This window comes from Musca autumnalis, unplaced genomic scaffold (genome assembly GCF_047663935.1).
Source record: "Musca autumnalis isolate F117 unplaced genomic scaffold, ASM4766393v1 scaffold_5, whole genome shotgun sequence".
NCBI lineage: Eukaryota > Metazoa > Arthropoda > Insecta > Diptera > Muscidae > Musca > Musca autumnalis.
In genome coordinates, this window is record NW_027412088.1 from 86,552,996 (window position 1) to 86,574,401 (window position 21,406).

General features: G+C 34.5%; 1 protein-coding gene across 3 annotated transcripts in view; it reads right to left on the reverse strand.

Annotated features, from left to right (window-relative positions):
• robo1 (roundabout guidance receptor 1) overlaps positions 1–21,406 on the reverse strand; it is a 401,904-nt gene that overhangs the window by 250,341 nt on the left and 130,157 nt on the right. For all 3 annotated transcript variants that reach the window (XM_073989014.1, XM_073989013.1, XM_073989015.1), the window contains exon 3: positions 6,416–8,258. In XM_073989014.1, the coding sequence (XP_073845115.1) occupies positions 6,416–6,716 (301 nt within the window). In that variant the 5' untranslated portion in view covers positions 6,717–8,258. The remainder of the gene's footprint in view (positions 1–6,415; positions 8,259–21,406) is intronic.

The window sequence follows — 21,406 nt, forward strand, 5'->3', positions numbered from 1 at the left end:
CATAACCCTAATGTGTATGTGTTGTACACGTACATACATATATGTAAGTAAATAAGTATGTTTGTGTTTTTGATGGTGGTTACCCAGCGAACCAATCGTACCGATATCGTAACGAAATCGGAACAAATTTCGGACGTTACGTCCGATATCTGATCCGAAATCGTAACGATATCTTAACGAAAGTTGTATGAAGTGGTTGACATAATTTCGGAACGAAATGTCGCAGCGAAATCGGATCGATTTCGGTCAGAATTCGCAACGAAATCGGAAGAAAATCCTTGGGAAGTTCGGAATTCGAATTTCTTCCTCCGAATTTTCGTACAGATTTCTGAACGATTTCGGAATAATGTCGTATGAAAATCTGAGGCACCTTCCGAACTTTCGTAAAGGTTTCTGAACAATTTTGGAATAATTTCGTATGATTATCGAAGGAAAAAATTTTTCTCTGATGCCTCTTTTTTATTGATAATTTTTTTTATTGGAAGATTATAATTTCAAAGATATCTAATGATTTTCACTGTTGTTATCATTTTGTAGTTATAGTAGAACAATGTAAACTTTGTGTACGAATATGTTAAATCTATCAGCACTAGCTTGAATTATTATATGTTGCATTTATATTTAAAATATTTAAAAAATGTATATGCGAATTTTATAACCAACCATTTTGTTTTTCGACAACAAACTAAAATGTTACTTGTTAGATATATACAAAAGGTGGTTGTTGTGCGAAGGGAAAATTGTTTCCGACATATCGATCCGAATTCGTAACGAAATCGGAAGAAAAACATTAGCAAATTCGAAGGGAAATTTACTTCCGACATTTTCTCCGAAATCGGAACGAAATCTGAAAAAATTCCCCTACGAAAAATCGTATAGAAATCGATACGAAATCAGAACGATTTTGCTTCCGAAATTGTTTCGATATGTCTGACATCCGACATTTGGTTTTGTGGAATCCTTGTTTGTTGTTAGTCTTCTTTTATTTTGTTTTTCTACTACCTCTTGTGCTGGGGATTCCAAAATATGTTATATTTTTATGGTTTTATTATTGTTACTATTTTTGTTGTTGCTGTTGTATTTTCAGCTAGCACTAAGTTTTTTTAGGATAATAAATTTGACTCATGGGATCCTGAAATGCTAGACATGGAACGTGTAGAACAACGGGAATGTGTTAAATGGCACAAGCTAAGGCTTTATATAAAAACCAGTAAGGAAAGGATCAAAGTCGGGCAGGGCCGACTACACCACTGTGAATATGTAAAATATAAATCGGAGCTATATCCAGATCTTAACCGATTATGATATAATTTGGCACATTTATTTCCAGACCGAATTCAGTCACACATTCCAAATATCATTGAAATCGGACTTATATATCGTGTTTGGAGCTGAAAATACACGAAATCGGCCGAAAATATATATGGGTGCTATATCCAAATCAGAGCCGATTTCGATATAGTTTGGCACATTTATTTCTAGACTGAATTCGGTCACACATTCCAAATTTCATCGAAATCGGAAATATATAGCGTGTTTGGTACAGAAAATACGTGAAATCGGCCGAAAATATATATGGGAGCTATATCCAAATCGGAACCGATTTCGATATAATTTGGCACACTTATTTCTAGACCGAATTCTGTCAAACATTCCAAATTTCGTCAAAATCGGACTTATATAGCGTGTTTGGTGCAGCAAATACGTGAAAGCGGGCGAACATATATATGGGAGCTATATCCAAATCTGAACCGATTTCGATATAATTTGGCTCAATTTCAGTGGCGAAATTTCGTGGCCACTGGGAACCACATATGTAAAATTTCAGCTAGTTCAAGCAAAAAATGTGGCTAAGATCCCTAAAATACCTTAAATCGGGAGGTATCGTTATATGGGGACTATACCGAACCGTGGACCTATCTTGACAATTTTTAGTTGAGCAATTTCGCGGCCATTGAGAACCTCAAATATAAAATTTCAGCTAGTTTGGGCAAAAAATGTGGCTAAGATCCATAAAATACCTTAAATAGGGAGGTATCGTTATATGGGGACTATACCGAACCGTGGACTTATCTTGACAATTTTTAGTGGAGTAATTTCGCGGCCATTGGGAACCTCAAATGTAAAATTTCAGCTGGTTTGGGCAACAAATGCGGCTAAGATCCTTAAAATACCTTAAATCGGGAGGTACCGTTATATGGGGGCTATACCAAAACTTGGACCGATATAGCCCATCTTCGAACTTGATCTTCCGACGGCTAAAAAAATGGTATTCCCCAATTTTCAGCGAAATCGATCAACAAATGCGTATGTTGTATGTTGCGAACGGACGGACGGACGGACGGACGGACATGCATAAATCGACTCAGAAAGTGATTCTATGTATATCCCTAGAAGGAACTATGGGTCTATCTCGTTTCCTTTTGTATGTTACATACAAATGCACTAACACATAATACCCCTTACCACATAGTGGTGTAGGGTATAATGATGCTTGTAGGGTAGCCCATTTATGCCCTCTTTTTGCTTATGCTCCTACCAAAAAACAAAGGCGACAAGACCAAACACTCAAAGACAACGCAATGAGTGTGACATACTTCTGGGCGGCAAATAGATGGTAGTACCAGCAACAGGTTTAAACACCTTAGTGCACTTAAGGCCACCAGGCTGACACCAGATCAACTCAACAACAACCAAACCGATCATTGTTGCAGTACGATCGTACGTTGTGACACAGAATGAAAGCTGTACTTCTAAAAGCAGCTAAGAGTCGCAGAATATGCTACTCAATTTAACAATCGCTTCAGAAAAGCACTCCAGGTCACATTAACATGTCAGATATGAGGTGCTTAACGTAGGTACCTACCTTCTGGTATTTACACACCACTGGGCTTATTACGTGCGACCAACCAACGACATTTACGCCAACTTAGTTTGGCGCAGCGCACCATATAAAACCCCATAAGGGCAAAACAACGTGTGATGGAAGATTCACCACTCAGACGCATTCGTAAGGACTTCAGGTGCTATGTTGAGAAAATCAGAGACGTCATTCCATAGGACGATGCGACTCTCTAAAAACCATGCATCAATAGGCAGTCTACCAAGCCCATCAGTGGCTTCAGATGCAACAAAGTCCTAAACCTACATCCTTCAGCAATTTCGGAAAGTAAGCAGCTGTTTCGAAGCCAAACTCTTAGGCTTTTCTCCAAATTCACATTTTTCGAAAATAGGTCCAGTGGTTGCTGAGGAATTCAAGATCAAAACAACGGTTATTTTTCTGATGGAAGATTCACCATTCAGACGAATTCGTAAAGACTTAAGATGCAATGTTGAGAAATCCAAGACGTCATTCCATCGGGCGATAGCGACTCTCTAAACACCGTGCATCAATAGACAGTCTCCCAAGCCCATCAGTGGCTTCAGATGCAACAAAGTCCTAAACCAAAATCCTTCAGCAATTTTGTATAGGAAGCAGCTGTTTCGAAACCAAATTCTTAAGCTTTTCGTCAAATTCACATTTTTCGAAAATAGGGCCAGTGGATGCTGGGGAAATCGAGGCCAAAAACGGTCTTAGGCACCAATTATTTTTAGATGAAATGCGTTTCAGACAATTTGGAGTCGACTTAGTTCTGTCGGTCCGTTTGTCGATCTGGCACGACAACTCCCTCCCGCAGACGCTTAAAAACTTACATTTTGAGTATTATAAATATGGATTAAAGTAACCGATTTGTTCCAAACTTTGAACATTATAATATTTTTTACAGGCGTAGATCAGAGTAGAATATGGACAACATCGGTACCTCCCACAAAAATTTCAACAGTTTTCTTTTTGAATTTGTTTGCAGCAAGTTGTCCTATATGTCCTATATAATGCCCCTATTATACACGATACATTCTTTACTGGGAAAAGTACATTCTTCTTGATAAAGTGCTGTAAAAAGCTTCAAAGAACCCATTTGGCAGCAACTAATATTACACTGTGCAACATTTTTGAGCCAATCGCGTGCAAACAACTTCTGTCCAGAATTTTATGAAAGTAGAGGACCAATAGGCAAAAACCATATTTGGGTTTTGTTTTCCTAGATCGTGTTAGGTTATTATGGCCTCATCTAAACATGGTTAAATATCGAATTTTTAAAACAAATCGGGGCTGTATCTCTGAAACCAATACGAATCTTGTTTTGACATCTGCAGTAAACTTGTAGATAAGAGCAAGAAGAAAATATTTGGAGGAACAGCGAACTCGAAAAACTGCATTTATTGCCTAAAATTTTATAATATATCTAAAAATTCTGTAATTTGTGTATATTTCGCAGCGTATCTCCCACAATGTTAAATTCTTCTTAATGTTACCTTTGGGAAAATATTCTCTGGAATGTAATATACAACTCTTCAGAACATTATATTGTTGTAAAATGTCTCTATCGCCTTGTTTATAGGAAATTTTTCAACAACAATTTGGTAAATATTTCAATATTTCATTGAAATCCCCAACATGAGAATAAACAGCCTGTGTGAACATTGTTTGAAATAAGTTCTGTAAAAGGTATGTTATGAAATACCCCTTAAACAACGTGAAATAACCATTTTAGAGTTTCAGAATGTTCTGAAGAATTGATGGTCACATTATTTGGAAAATTTTTAGAATGGTTACTTGTTTCAACTCCCAACAGTTTAGTTGTTACTGACCAGAATTTCAGAAATTATGTAAACTTTTCTATATTTTAACGAGTTTGATGCGCTAGATGCAGCTTCTCCTAGTTCATCTGTATGACACATATGTTCTACTACTTTAGGGCTACAATATTGCTGAAGACTGCAAATCAAAATTCTTATTCGTTTCGGAGATAAAGGTCCGATCACTGGAAAAAAGGCTCATTTTAGGTCGGTTTAGATGAGGCCATAAAATCTAAACCCGATCTAAAAACACAAAACCCAATTAAAGTTTTTGTAGTCTCAATATGTACTTTCAGAAAATGCCCATTAGAAGTTGTTTGCATTTCCAGTGTTGCACAGTGTTATAGAGGAATTGAGTATTTAATTTGGCCTAAGCTTTGCACATAATATTTCTCCCACACTTCTCCAAATCGGCCTACTCTTTAGGGTGCCTCCCTCACAAAAGTTCAAAATATTCGCTTATGTGCAAATTAAGAGCTGTTTGAGGATCTAAAGGTATTCCTTGTGTTCATACTTCCAGACATAATGATCCCAAAAGCTCTAAAAATCCACGGTGAATAACTTACATCGCTAGTGGTCACGGTAATCAAGAGAAGAGATTACGGTTGGTCCTCTCTTTGCACACCGTAATATTTCTTTCCAGCTTACATTAAGCTCGACGAAGGCTGAAAAAAGGAGCTTTATAAAATAAACGAAATCTTACGCATTCTATGAAATTTGTTAATGATTTTGAACCAACCTAGAACTTCATTGAATAAATGAAAAAACTTCATAGAGTTTCATAAATGCGCAAAAAACTTATTCATTAATGCAATGAAACACTTTCATTAATGCAATGAAATATGTTCTCTAATTTAATGAAACTGTTCATATAAAATTTATTGTAATCTTTCCATAGCAATAATGAAATAGTTACATTACAATAATGTAGGTACTTCATTGCACAAATGAAGAAGTTTCACCGCACTAATGAAGAAGTTTCATTGCATAAATGTGGGAGTTCCCCACAACAGCAAATTTCATAAGATTACTTTAGTCTGGAACTCTATCTAACAATGCATAATTTCATGAAAATTTTTCTACTCGATATTACTAGATATAAGAACGCATAATTTCATGAAATTATTTTAATGAAATCACGCTAATGTGGACCGGAATAAATTTTTAGAACAAGTAAGAAATAGAATAGAATATAATTTAAATTAAACTTTTTCATTAATTCAATGAAATCTGTTCTATCATGAATGAATCATTTCATTATATTAATGCAACATTTCAAAAATATTCAATTCACCCGTCCATGAAGCATTTTGCTTTCAGTGTTCTGTTACATTCCACACAAAACTTTAAAACTTTGCTTAAACGGAGTTCAAGGACTGTTCGAGGATTGTCTTGAAATTTTCTCATTACTGCAATATATTTTATTTGTGGGCAAAAAAAATCCTACTTTGAGCAACTAAAATGCCTGTATGGCACGAATGGAATGATTTTAATTTCATATCCTTATTCATCTTCACTCATCGTAATTTTTTTTACATTCCACAAAAAAACTTGCATTTTAATTATGTTGTTGATCCTAAGGCTTGGCATTTGAAATGTCAACATTTTTCATAAACATAAAAATGCAGCTCAATTAACTTCAGGAGATAATAAAAATATCAAAAAGACAAGAAAGAACAACAAAAACAAAACACAAAACAATGTAATGACAATAACTATCATTTGTTAAACTTACCTTTAACTTGGGGTAATAACGTTGTAATGGAGCATAATAACAGTAGTAAATAGCCACAGTTGTAAACAACACATTGCAATGACATCATTCTTCGGCGTGTATTAAATAAATGACTCCAAAGACTTCGATGCTGATGTTGATGCTGATGATGCAGATGCTGGTGCTGTTTGTGATGATGACGCTGTTGGGGCAGATGATGATAACAGTGGCTAGTGGTGGTGGTAATAATATCCTTATGAGCTATAAGTGGAGTTGGTCCACAGCTCGTTGTACAACAACTACTGGACATTTTTTGTGTCATTTTTATGTGCTTGGGGGTAGATGGTGTTTGTTTTTTGTTTTAAGGGGGAGGAATTTGTTACAACATTGCACGGCAAGTATGAAAACAGTTCATAAAGTTTTTTGTTTTTTTTTTCTTTATACTTTTATGGCAATTTTAAGATATGATGTGTTGGGTCGTTTTTCTTCTTATTTTTTGTTTTGTTCTGCTATTGCAATTTTATGTTGCAACAACAAAAGAAATGGTAAATTTTGCACTTTTACTAACCGAAACGAAATTGCATTTTTTTTGTTGTCCTTTATTTTCTGTTTCTTGGGAGTGATGGCAGTTTTGCACTCAATTCATATCAAACATTTATAAACTCGTACACAACACGAAAATGAAGTATGCCATGCTATATATTTTAAAGTCTGCTAATGTTGTTGTTGCATTTTTATTCCTCTAAAGTTTCTTAGTTAGTTGTTGCTGTATGTGTCGAATGTGTCCCAAGGAATTTCTAGTTTTATCGTTCCATAGCGTCGGAAGCGGAAACTATAACGTTGTTGAGTGTCAAGTACACAATGTCTTAAAAAATTTGCTGGTGTTGCAGTTGCTGCTGTTGTTATTGGGGTAATGTAACCTTCAACTTGATCCTTAACATTTCACAAAAAGAAATTACTGCTGCTGTTGGTGGTGTTGCAACCAATGTCGTTTCAATTCTGCCACTTCAAAAAGATGTTGCAGACGCCAAAAGGGGACAACAAATAATGTCACACTGCTGTTGTATCTTAAGTGTGGTACAAGAATGATGAGGACGTTGATGACGACGCCGTCGCATACGACTACGACACCACGATTACGACCGAGAGTATGTTGGCTACACGCGACACCGACAAACGGGAACACTTAAATAAACCACGACAGAATACGGCGCGTCGCAAAAGGAACCAGGATTATAATACGTACACAAGTTGGGTGTGTGTTCCAAAAGCATGTATCCTTAACTTTGCAATACTTTTGACACTCCTACCCTCGGCAGCCAGGATAACCAAACTTTTTTACAACCGGCCTTGTTCTTTCCAATTGCGAAATAAAACCAAAAAGACATGCAACACAAAACAACAACTACAGAGTGAAGTTTTTATGAGCGTCTTGTAACGTTCAACAGCAATTTATCACAAGGTTTCTTATTTTTTTTGCTCTGTTTGTTGCACCAAGAAACTAGAGTTGGCATTTAGGTGCTCCACTAGGAATACTATTTGTTTCCTTCCTTGCGATTTTTTCTCCCGGTTATTTGATGATGTTATGAGCTTAGCGTACTAATAATATTGCAGCTCTATTTGTAGTCCAAGTTAGTTTCTTTGTTTTCTCGAAATGCTTTTATTATTTACAAGGAAAAATATTTTTTAAGTATTTGTTGGATTTGCTCTTTTTTTTGAAAGCAATAAAAAATGTGTCACGTTGATAATGCTTTGAGTATGTTTCCAATGTAGAATTTATTAGTTTGTTCTATATGTTTTTTATTGCTTCTGCAAGGTGTTGTTCAGTTTGAAATACGTAGGTTGTCGTTACGTTGAGATGATGCTGAAAAAGGAAAGGAGAAAAATGTTAGATTAAATATAAATGTTAAGCATATATGAATATTTAATGATATATTTATACGTTTTAATTGTTTTAAGTCTGGAGTATTATAAAATAATTTTAGCCAAAAGGAGTATTCATAGAGATTTTTGACAACCCTTGCTGGCAATATTTCCCTTTAAACACATTATTTTGGAATATTTTTTATGTGATTTTTTGCAAAAATAAGCATGATTTTCAAAAGCCCTAATGCCTTGTTCAGACTGACGGTAATTCGTTCTCTATTCGTTGTTCGACCCCAAATTACGATATAATTACTTCATTTCCCATACAAAATTTTGAGAACGAACAACGATTTGTGTACTTTGTTCAATTTAAATTACTCTCAGAATGACGATAAAATATGTCCCATCTCTAACAAATGAGAGAATTTATCGAAATAAATTAATTATGACAGGAAAAATATAAAATTTAAAATTTATTAAAAACCCAAAATTTTTTAGTAAAACTGCAAAACCTGAATGATAAGTAAACGTTTTAAGGACAAATAAACATTCAAATCATAGCAAATTTTCTATTTTCGTTTATTGCAGTTGCATTTCTTGTCCTTCGTTTCAAATTCGCGTACAAATTTAAAAACAAAAATGAAATGTCTGCCAGAAAGTCTGTATACCAAAAAGTTATTTTGGCAGGTCTCTCTCTCGTTAATTTTGGAAATAGAAAAATATTTTTATTTGCTGAAAACACCAAAATTGTGAGAAAAAATAGAAAAGATGAATGAAAATAATGTAATTAAATATTAAATAGATATCTGAAAGAAGGACAAATAGTTTTTCAGTTCATATCAATTAATTTTACTCGTCTTTTGGACGAAACTTTCTTTAAAATCAGAAAATAAAAACTATGAAAATATGAATCATGTTGCTATGAATTGTGTACCATGTCGTATGAACGGGTTAATTCGTGTACGTAATTATGAGAACGAATTACGTGATTCAAATTCTAGTATGAACATGGCATAAGAAAATTTAGATTCAGAATGAAACACCTGAAACGTCCAAATATAAAATAAAAAAATTGTTCTCTGTAAGGGCATTTTCATTCTGCATGTTATTTCTTTTTATCTTGGTGTATTTAAGTGTGTTTATTCCGCACTATAGGATGGCCGACAGGTCTAATCAACACAGTCTTAAATTATAGCATTTTTACAAAAACTACCAAAAACTATAGCACTAAAGAGGTTGAAGGAGTTGTCTTATATATTGGGTCAGTTTGGGTACATATCTCAGGAATCATGATTAACAATGACTCAACGCTATTAAGTCATCTGAGAGTCATTACTTTCCATATTATCGTCCTAAATAGCTATTTTAGTTGGTCACCGGAGGATTTTTTGAGCTTTTGGACGAAACTTTCTTTAAAATCAGAAAATAAAAACTATGAAAATATGAATCATGTTGCTATGAATTGTGTACCATGTCGTATGAACGGGTTAATTCGTGTACGTAATTATGAGAACGAATTACGTGATTCAAATTCTAGTATGAACATGGCATAAGAAAATTTAGATTCAGAATGAAACACCTGAAACGTCCAAATATAAAATAAAAAAATTGTTCTCTGTAAGGGCATTTTCATTCTGCATGTTATTTCTTTTTATCTTGGTGTATTTAAGTGTGTTTATTCCGCACTATAGGATGGCCGACAGGTCTAATCAACACAGTCTTAAATTATAGCATTTTTACAAAAACTACCAAAAACTATAGCACTAAAGAGGTTGAAGGAGTTGTCTTATATATTGGGTCAGTTTGGGTACATATCTCAGGAATCATGATTAACAATGACTCAACGCTATTAAGTCATCTGAGAGTCATTACTTTCCATATTATCGTCCTAAATAGCTATTTTAGTTGGTCACCGGAGGATTTTTTGAGCTTTTGGATTATTATATCAGGAAACTAGACTTGCCTACGAATAAAACTATATCGTATTAATAAGAGTCACATTGACTATCTTTAATAAAAATGATAGCCAATTCTCGAACAGTCCTTAAACTGCACATTAGCTAAGTTTTTACCGTTTGTGATGGAGGTACCAAAAGATGTACGATATAGACGATATAGACGTTCTTCGAAGCTGATGTACGTTTGAGAAAAATATTAACATGTGAAAAGTTTAACATGTGAAAAGTAATGGACCGATAGGAAGTACCATTACGAGAAACAAATTTTGGACCGAATCAGATAATCCGTACCAGGGTTATCGTGCGTACCATTTTAGCGATAAATGTTAAACTTTTGAGGGCAAGGTACCGGAAAGTGTGGACAGATATGGTCCACGCACTTGATCTAAGTTAGGATAAAATATTACGAGGATCACATTTGAGACCAAATCGGTTGATTCGTTCAAAGGTTATAGTGTGATCCGGTCATCCAGCCGGATGACACAACATTTTGATCGTAAACAACTTATAGAGGGTATATAAAGGCTGAGGTATACAAATATTTTAATCTTCTCCGGCTGTCATTATATTTAAGTTATATTAAAAACAAGTGAGCAAAGGCTATAGTCGGGACGGGGCCGAATATGTGATACCCTACACCACTTCCCTGACATCTACTTGGTACTGATTGAAAGGTACTGATTGTCTTTAATACACCAAAAAGAAGCAGATATATTTGCAATAACTCTGATATTTTACCATAAATGTCACATTTTGAATTAATTTAAAGCTTAGACGGTTTAGTTTCATTCTCAAGCCCTCAAAAGCAGAAATATCTGACATGGAAAGAAAATTCCATAAATTGGAAAATGGGATATCCTAGCGTCCTTTTCAACATCACAAACATTTCACCAATTTTGTTAACGCAATTGGGAACATTTTAAAGCTCAGAATGTCTTCAATGTTGAAACGCGCCAACCTATTTTGCATCTTAATAAGGGTCATATTTTCCTCATCCACTTTGGGAGCCCAATTAACCACCAAAATTGCGACCTTAGCGTGATTACAAAAAATGGAAAAATGGGATGCCTTACCGACTTTTGCGATATCTCCGTTGTTTGGTCACCTAAGCAAACCTACTTTACTTTTGGAATACGCCTTTTAGAAGCGGATATATTCGTATATAATTAAAACGTTGAATGTTCTTCACATAAGTTTCTGCCCATTCCGACTCTTGAATATTATCTGACCATCACCAAACTCAATATGCTTCTTCCTCCCTTTGGGACCCCCATTAACCCTCAAAATTTGGCGATGAAAATTGCGACCTGTATCGTGATTTCAAAAAAATGGAAAAATGGGATGTATTGGCGACTATTACGATATCTCCGTTATTTGGCCACCTACACCAACCTGCTTTGCATCACTGTAAAGATGGTATTCTCTAGCTTTACTTTTGGAAGGTCCCCAACCAAAGCTGTGATATTCGTTATTACAATTAAAATCGAAAAATTGTTTCATATCGTTAGAAACCTGATATTTTCCACTTTAATTGTCACGTTTTGCTTTTGGTATATCCCTTATAGAAGCTGAGATATTTGCTTTGGAAAAACGTTGGCCTTTTCTCCAAATAAGTTTTTTTGCCATTCCGACCCCTAAATACTATCCGACCATCACCAAAATCAATATGCTTCTTTCCTTATAGAAGTTGAGATATTTGCTTTGGAAAAAAGTAGACTTTTTATTCAAATATGTTTTTGTCCATTCCGACCCCTAAATAGTATCTGACCATCACCAAAATAATAGGCTTCTTCACCTCCGGGGGGTCAACAACAAAAATTTGGAGACGATAGAGTGACAGACGGACGGAGGGACGGACATACATTGATCGACTCAGCTCGTCGAGATATTCATTTTGGTATGTATAAGTATGGGGTTACGACCATTATTTCGATGCTTTACAAACTTTTTGGCGTAGGGTATAAAAAGCGATTCTGGACATTCTATCGTTGTTCGGTATTGTAGACTATTTTTTTGTTTAGAGATGGTGGAAATGCTTTTTTTAAATTGTTCTACGCAACAAATAAACATTTTTTATGTGCTTATTTAAGAAACTTTCAACAGTTTGTCGAAGGCTTTTTAATCCCCTCTTTGCCGCTAGTTGTTTAAAAACCACAAAAAGTTGTTGCAAAAAATTACGTTAAACTCGGATATAATCGCATAATTTTGTGCGATTTTTGGCAGTTTCTTACAGTATTATCTGTTTCATACGTTCCACGCTTATAAAGTTTTATCTGACCAATGTATTTCCAGGCATTCCGCCTAAAACACAAGCTATTTTTAAAAAAATCGATTTTTTGTAATTTTTGATTTTGGATGAAATATGTAAATGTTTGATACAAATTTAACCATAAAATAGACATCCATAAAAATGCAGGGATTTGCTAGGAATGAAGAAGGAGTATTTTTTCAATAAAAAACGAGGGATTGACATGTAAGTATACGCCTATACTACGCCTACTACAAAAATGCTTAAAAAATCTCAAAAATTAAATTTTCATATAAAAGTGTAAGGCCGTGATTATATAATAGCATTTTGCAGGGTTAACCTTCTTTATGAGGATTTATTTGAAATATGAACATTTTAAACCCAGTGGGTTTGTTAAATTCGGTTATATATAAACGTACTACTAGAATTTCCTCTATTCATAATATCCAAACTATTTTGATACAAGGGAAATAGTCTAGAGAATTTTAGTAGATTCTTTCAGAGTGGCTTAGATTCTGGTTTTGATTCAGTCTTCAAGTAAAAGTTAATTTAAATTTTACAAAAAATTTAAATTGGATTTAACACGGGTTTTTGGAAAAAATATTTATTTGATTACAACTAATCCACGCCTGTTATAAATGTATACTAATCGTTAAATGTATAAACAATAACGGCGTTTCTAACGGGTTTGGACAATTATGGTATGAAAAAATTGCTGAATGACGAAAATCTATTTTTACCTGGCAATAAATTTTAGGACTTTCATATCTCATCCTATCACCCATTCCACAATTACACGCACCCTGGAACTATCTTACTTCATTTCATTAAATTAGTTCGTTTATAGTGTTGCAGCTTCCCTTCTTGACATTAGCTGTTCATTTACTGAAAACAATCTAACAAATTGTTACTAAATGTTGTGAGTTAAGATGGAATCCTTGAATGCGAAAACTCAAGAGAATCTTTCTGAGATTCAGCGGGATACCAATTCCACTTTTTCTATATATCGATTATTTACTTTGGGATATTTTCACTTTATCCGAAAGATGTTACTAGTAAATTTTAGTGGAAAAGTAAACGAACACACCCATTCTTTGTTTGATATTAGCACTCAATACCTTTACACACAAACAATCTTTTTATATTTTCTCACTTACTTTACAACAAATGTAGGTAGGTAGGTATATCCTGCAGTTTATTAGTGATAGAATTGTATTCCTCTTTTTGTGTTATTCTTTGTTGATAATTAGCATCCTCTGCACATTTTTTCACACTCGCACTGTATTTGCCTACACACGCTTATTTTAAAATTACAATTTTTAACAGCTGGTCACCAAATTTCACAAATAATATTATTAAATATTATAATATTATTTAATAAATCTTATTTCCAGGTGATAAACAAATAATTCTTTTATCTTTTACAACGTAAATTTTTCTCAATGTGTTTACTTGATTTCGCTCAAGATGAAATTATTGCACAAGATTTACATATATTATCCAAAAGAATATTTTATCCAAGAAGATCCATTGGGTTTTACGGGTTTTTTATACTTTTTATATTTTTTGAACAAATTTATTTTATTGGAAGTAATAAAAATTCAATTATGTATAAGGAGAATTTAACAATGAATATTATCTTCCTTTTGTTTACAATTTTGCACTGTAGGTATATCATTGCACGATCTTCAACTTATTAATAATTTCGCAATTTTATAATTATTAATAGTTTCGCAATAGATTTTAATTTTTAGTATTTTCTTTTCGTTCATATATTATAGTATATTATTTGTTGCAATTTATTTATCACAATTCACACTTAATTCCAAGGTATGATTTTTAATATATCCATTCTTCTCCTTTTCCTCATAGCGCATTTACATCAAACGGGGTTTTTGCTAAATCTCTTCATTTAGGTTGTCAATTCCATTGAATATTTGTCAAATATGCGAGGTATTTTCAAAAAACTCGTGTTTCGGGTGCCAGTGTAAACTAAACGTTGCTTCCTTTTTCTTTTCTCTTGTACTATCTCACGAAAGCGTTTTGGACAGGCATATTCCAATTATAACCACTATTTTAATTTTTTTATTATTTAATTTCGAGACATAAACAATTTTCGTTTTGCTGCAATTTTTGGCGGCACTTTACAAATGACATTTTCTCACTATGACCCCTATTGTATTGTCTCACTTATTGGACAACAGTATTTTCTTTTTTATTTTTTTGTGCATTTATTAATTTATTTAAAACGCACATTTTTATTGAAATAAACAAAATTAGAAAAAATATACGTAGAAAGAAATTTTATAAATAACGCTAACAAATTTGTATCTACAAAACTCCGACGCTTCCAACCGATACACCACGCCAACAAATGTAAACTAATGGAGAAAGAGGAAAAGAGAGAAAACAAACACAACAGGGGTGCATTTCTCATTGTTCGTACCAAAACAAAAGACTATTTTGAAAAGAGTGTGAGTAGTATTGAAGTTTATTGAAGAGAGAGTTTGTGGGAGAGTATTTCGTCTTTGCTAAACAAAGACTTAAATAGGCAAAGAGAATACGTTTCGTTTGTTGTCACTGCACCGTACCTAAAATTAAAGGGGCATTTAAATTATGTGATTTTTCGGAACACAAGGCAAGGCAAATGTTTTGAGCATACCAACGTAGAATAAGATAATTTGGAGATTTTCTACAGGATAAGAAATTATTGGGAACAAAATTGCTTTGCATTCACAATCAGGGCAATCATGAATAAAAATTCCGCGCGGAATTTTTCCCTTTCCCCAATTTCACAATTTTTATTTCCACATTTATGTCCAAAATGGAATATTTTTGTAGATTCGAGATTTTCGATATTATTTCATAATTAAGTGATTTTAGTAGTTTTCAACGTTTTAAAATATTGATTTTAAAAGAATTTCACTTTTTAAATTATTTTCCGTACGGAAAATTCCGAGGGAGATATTCATGATTGCCCTGTATATGGTATTTCTTTCATCAATTGGAAAGAATCTGACCTTGGGTCTTGTCTTGGCATGAGACCGCATTTAGACGAGAATAGTATTTGAAGACAGCCTCACAATTATAGTTACATTAGGTGGAGAAGGTGGAGTATAGAGAGAAGCGGATAAGCAGAATACATTTGTTAACATAACCATTAATCCTCTTCAAGCGTCAGCGTCAACAACTGTCCATAAGAAACTTGGTGTCCTATATGAGATTCTGTTGACCGATTATGGGCGGTGTAACACCAAATGGAAGAAATACCTAGAAAACCTTAAAATGTAGCTCTTTTCTCGACGGCTTGCTTCATTAAGACGGGATCAAGCAAAAGAAATGGCTGTAGAGGAGTTAGTGGCCAAAGATTTTCAGAAGGCTGGCATGGTTGTCATGTATTAACAACCCCATTATAGAAATATTAGCAAGTAATTTAGAATTTATAACTCTTCAATGACGATCTATCGATTTAAACCTCATTTTGTTATTGATGTCAAGAATGAACCAAGTACCGAACGAAATGTGAAAGCACCGTATAGACCTCCCTGAAATAAGCGAAGTTTAATGGCCTACGATGATACGCTCGGATATGTCTATATATCTTAAGAGGGTTTTTTGTTAACTTTTGGTCGTAAGACCATGTATACCGACCACATTGATTCTGGAGAACATGAGGTTATATACATTTTCAGTGGTATTGTACCGGATATGTTTATCATACATAGCATAACAAGGGAACCCAATGATGAAGAACAAAACGATTTACTTTACTCTCAGCTTAACCCTGTTATAAACTCTATCTTCTTCTTCTTTATTTGCCAATTCGGTTTTCGAATTGTAGGCTACCAAAACAATGTTGCAAAAATTAATTATATGCTTATGATATTATAATTTCATATGTTTTTCAGGATCCCTGCAAAGGCATCCCTGTCTTTAGCATCACTTAGAAGTCTTACAGAATCCCGAATTCCCGTCCATACTTGGATATTGTCTAGCCATATAGTTTCTTTTCTTCCTCTTTCCGGTCTGCCAGCAATAGTTGTCCGTAGTATATTTTGTAGCAATTTGTATTTGGGGTTTCTCATAATATGTCCTAGGTATGCTGTCTTCCTTCTCTTTATCAAATCGATCAACTCCCTCTGCAGTGCATTTTTCCCAGGATTTCGGCATTTGGAATGAAATGAAATCCAGATTTCGAATGCCTCCAATCTTTTTATGTCTGCTGATTGATAAACTCTATCAAAGGGAGGCATTAAGCTTATTATCGGTGATTTTCTCCGAAAGTGTGTTGCAACAGCATCAATTTGGGCACATTAATGGACACACAAGGTGATGTCGACTTCTGTGCCAGAAATCGTATAATTAATATAATTAATGGTATCACAAAGTTCACACATAAAAATCTCACTTGGGAATCACAAAACAGACACACGCGAAATCAAATCGTTCATATCTTCAACAGCAAAGTTTTGCTTGGCTTGCTGATGGATTAAAAACGAGACTCAGAGACGATATCGATAGTGACCACATTCAAGTTGTTGCAATTCTACGTTTACGCCCGGCCGTTATAAACGTCACCATCAAAAGCGCAATAAACTTAACCTCCTGCAACTGCAAACCCCAGAAATTGTTCACATATATATGTAAGTCAGTCCTTACCGAAAGGCTCCAGGAAAACGACACAAACACATGGGAGAACATAGCTGCAACACATGCATAGAAGCAATAACAATTGAAACTACAAAGTAAACTCCGAAGCTATGAATGATTGATCAAACTCCTGATGTAATAAAACACTGCAAGCGCCTTCGCAATAATCTTCTAATAGGCAAAACTAACTACAGTGCCGCTTGAACTATGAGTGTTAACAATATTAGACCTATAGCGACTAGACAGCTGTCGTCAGTTTTTCAGCGCAGAAAATCCATCACATAAAGAGACGCAGCCATGTACTTCTACTTCCGCATTGCGCCGCAATGTCAGTATCCCCTCGGAACTTTTTCGGTTTGAGGTAGAATCCATCGTGCCGCAACCCGAGAAGGAATGTAAGTACAGATCCACCTACGTATGAAGAAGTTTTAACAACTTTGAAATCACTTAAAAATGGAACGCTAGCAGTTCCGCACAACAAGTCATTGGAACTACTCGGAATCAATCGCGCAATTTACTACCCCAATTATAAGAGACGTATAGGAGACAAATGTCTTCCCAAAGAAAAGTGATCTCACCCAGTGCAAAAATTGATGAGAAATAACATTATTAAATACTATCAGCAGAGTAATGGCACACCTTTAACATCAGTTCATATCTCCAGTACTTGATTCTATTTTTATCTTTTTTCGTTGATTTAGAACCGTTTACCGAGACGCTATGTAGAGCGACCTTTTACTCGTAAATGAAGGCATTTCTCTTAAAATTGTAACTCTGATCAGGGAACCTTATAGAGATGCCGAAATATCCCCCAGTTTCAACGACAAAGATAGCTTACACTTTTCAACCTACAAAGGTGTAGAGCAGGGCTGCCTCTTATCCTCAACTCTAATTCTTATCCATGTAGATTCTTACATTCTCTGGAGTGTAACATAGACTACGAAATTGCTTTTTCGCTTACACAGTTGGTCTAAAAATAAATAAACGTACACATAATTGAATATGTAGAACATCTTCTTACTTACGTAGTTAGATTACCAAAGACGGTGGATCAGAGGCAGATAGGATGGGACAATCTAATTTCCTGAGCGGACCGATCTTTCTAGTTCCTTTTTGCAAAAGAAACTAGTCCTTTATATATTTCTACATAGTTCTGAGACGAATATAGTTCAATGAATCTTCCTCTTTCGTCGGTTTTTATTCCTTCGTTCCAAATACATAGTTCCGAGACTGAAATTGTTCAACGAATCTTTTTATTTCATCGTTTTTTTCATAGTTTGGTGGATGAATTGACATAAAAACAAATACATTGCAGCAATGTTATTTACTTTTATTTAGCTGTAGCAGCGTCTGAATAACGAACAGAAGATCGAAGTGAATGTGGAATTGAATTAGGGAGATGAACTTTACAAACGAAAAGAACTATGTGCTCGACAGGAACTAAATGAACGCAAGAGCTGGATATAGTTCCTTGTCCGGAATAGTTCCTTGGAACTAGTTCGTTCCAGAACTATACAAATCTAGAGCCAGGTATTAGCGATCGCGTTAACAAGGCTGGAAATGTTTTCCGTTCGCTCAACAAAGTCTGGAAATGTAATGCCATCCGAACCATAACAAATATTAAGATATTTAACTGCAGCGTTAAAACTATTCTGCTGTATGTTCCGTACTTGAACTTGGAGTTTTTCACATGCTACCATTTGGAAACTTCATTTCACAAAGCGCTATATTCTGGTTTTACTCTTTTTAAAAATTGATTTATTTTCATAAAATTGTTAATAAATAGTTATGGATGTATGTATGCATATTGTCATTTCAAAATTGTAAATACCATTATGTTATGTCAAAACCATACTTCGGCTGTCTATCATTGCAAATGACATTAATTTGTTATGAAAATAATATCATTTGGTATGATGATAAAGGATAATAAAAATAAAACCACATTTGTTCACATACAGAAAAATGGCTTTATTGGTTATGAATATCAAATTTTCAACAAAGGAGAAAAAACTACACAAACTATTATTTAATTTATTTGTTTACACAGGAAAAAATATGAATTTAATGGAATCCACAAATAAACACAATTTTTAACAGTTGGATACATTTTTGTGTTTATCTACGAAATAAACAAAAAAGTACAGATAAAATTCGTTATGCAAATTAAGGCGAGGCTAACAGAGTTATGCATCGACAAAAAAACAATTTAGCTTGTTAAAAACAAAATGCCTTTAAAGAATTTTTAATTTGTTAATTTCATGGATTGTTTACATTTATCTTTTCCTTTTTTATAAAATGTGTAACACATACATACATATCCTTTCTGTCATTGTGTAATTTTTTATATTGCACATCATATGCACTTTTAATGTGTTATTTTCTAAAAACAACAAAAACCTACCAACGTGTGGTTGCATCACAAGTGAAAGTCCACAAAAATTGGTTTATTATTAATAACAATATTTGCTTAACCTTTTTACCATGGTTCCATTAACTGCATAGTAAAATTATTGTTTATGTCCGTTCGCACACACACACGCACACACTGAACATATGTTCGAGAGATGATGAATTGATTCCCTTTGTTATCCTTTGTTCACCATAGTGTGGAGAGAAAAAAGAAAACAGTTTCCCTTTTCATTCATAATGGTGACCTAGTTTATTTTTAGTTCTTCCTTTTTCTCAGTATTGTAGAGTGTGTGACATTTTTTTTATGTTGTTTCTTGTTCTTTCTTTATATCCTTTCTTTGGCCAGAAATTATAACAGAAATAAATCTTAACTATTTGTCACTCTCAACATGAGTAATAAGAATCATTCTGAATGTGTTTTTCTTTTTGGAATTCACACATGTTTTATTGAGATTTTCAAGAGAAAATCTGCAGGCTATTTCTAGAATAATTAATGATGATAAGGTGTATATATCCTTAAGGATTAAACACACTATGACAATTATATGAATAATATTTGATGGATTTTTGGAAATGATTTATTTTAGTTTCTAGTTTTAGGAAGAAGTTTTATTTCAAGTCCCATTAATCACTGTATAAGAACATCATTAAATTCATTCGTATTTGCGAAAGAGCACAAGATTAGGACGAAGTGGTCATAGATGTTCAGGTGTTATCTTATCTACCTTGTAATGGTTTTACATCTAAATCATATCTGGCTAAGAAGAAGGTTTGACCTTTAGTGAATCTCTGCCATTAACAGGTAAAAAATTAAGTCCTCCAATTGCTCTCAATGATAAAGCCTTTCTACCTGCTAATGAAGAGAATGGAATCGAAACCTCATCCGGTAAAATATTTCCACGTTCTGTTTGGATTTTAAAGGTTTAAAGACAGTGGTACCAAAACAAATAACATGTACATATGTACGTGGGTATGAGCGAATTATTGTGGAACAAGTGAATCCTTGTGCACTCCCGGTATGTAATTTTTTCTCATCGATTGAAAGTCGATTGACCTTGGGACCTGTATGAGACCGCATTTGGGCAAGGATGGTATTTGAAGACAGCCTCCAAATTCCAGTGTTTATGACAATACACCTTTAGACAGGACACAGGTATTCTTGATTAGAAATGAATTAAACTTCTTAGAGAGGACATCGTACATAGTATTAGCCTTACCTCCATCAGTACTTTATCAAGTACATCCACCAAAAGTGGAAGACATATTGGAGGGAGAAGGGAATACGAATAATACATTTGTTTCCATAGCCACAAATCCTCTTCAAACGTCAACTCCAACCACTGTTCACCTGAAACCTGGCAAGGATGCCAGCAAAGGTAAATCGTAGAGGCCGAGCTCACTTCTATCGCCAGTAGCGAATATACTAACTCCGCCAAAGACGGTCCCAAGCCCGGTTGCAAAAGGAGGAGGGAATTGTCACGAGCTCAGGGGGTGTACTGTATTCTCCGATGTTGAAGTCGAGTTGTACATATTAATAGCCTAGTCTGCGCACGCCGTCACTGCGTACGATGGTCCATCCCCTTACGGCACACTCGTGGGAACAATACATGGAGAAAAATACAATAAAAACACACAAACCCAAAAACAAAACTCCTCTGTTGCAGTCTGGCAACTCTTCCGAGAATGAACTCTTAGCCTCCAGCCAGGAGCTGGTAGCCAGCCAACTAAGTGTTGTCAGCTCTGCAAACAGCTCTGACTCACTTCAGCAACAAAATACACAAAAAGCAACGACTCTGTCCGTCACGAAAGATGGACTCCAACCAAAAAAAGAAAAGTCCGTTCGAAGTTCGGAAGGCCCTGTACCAAAAGGCAAAGTTT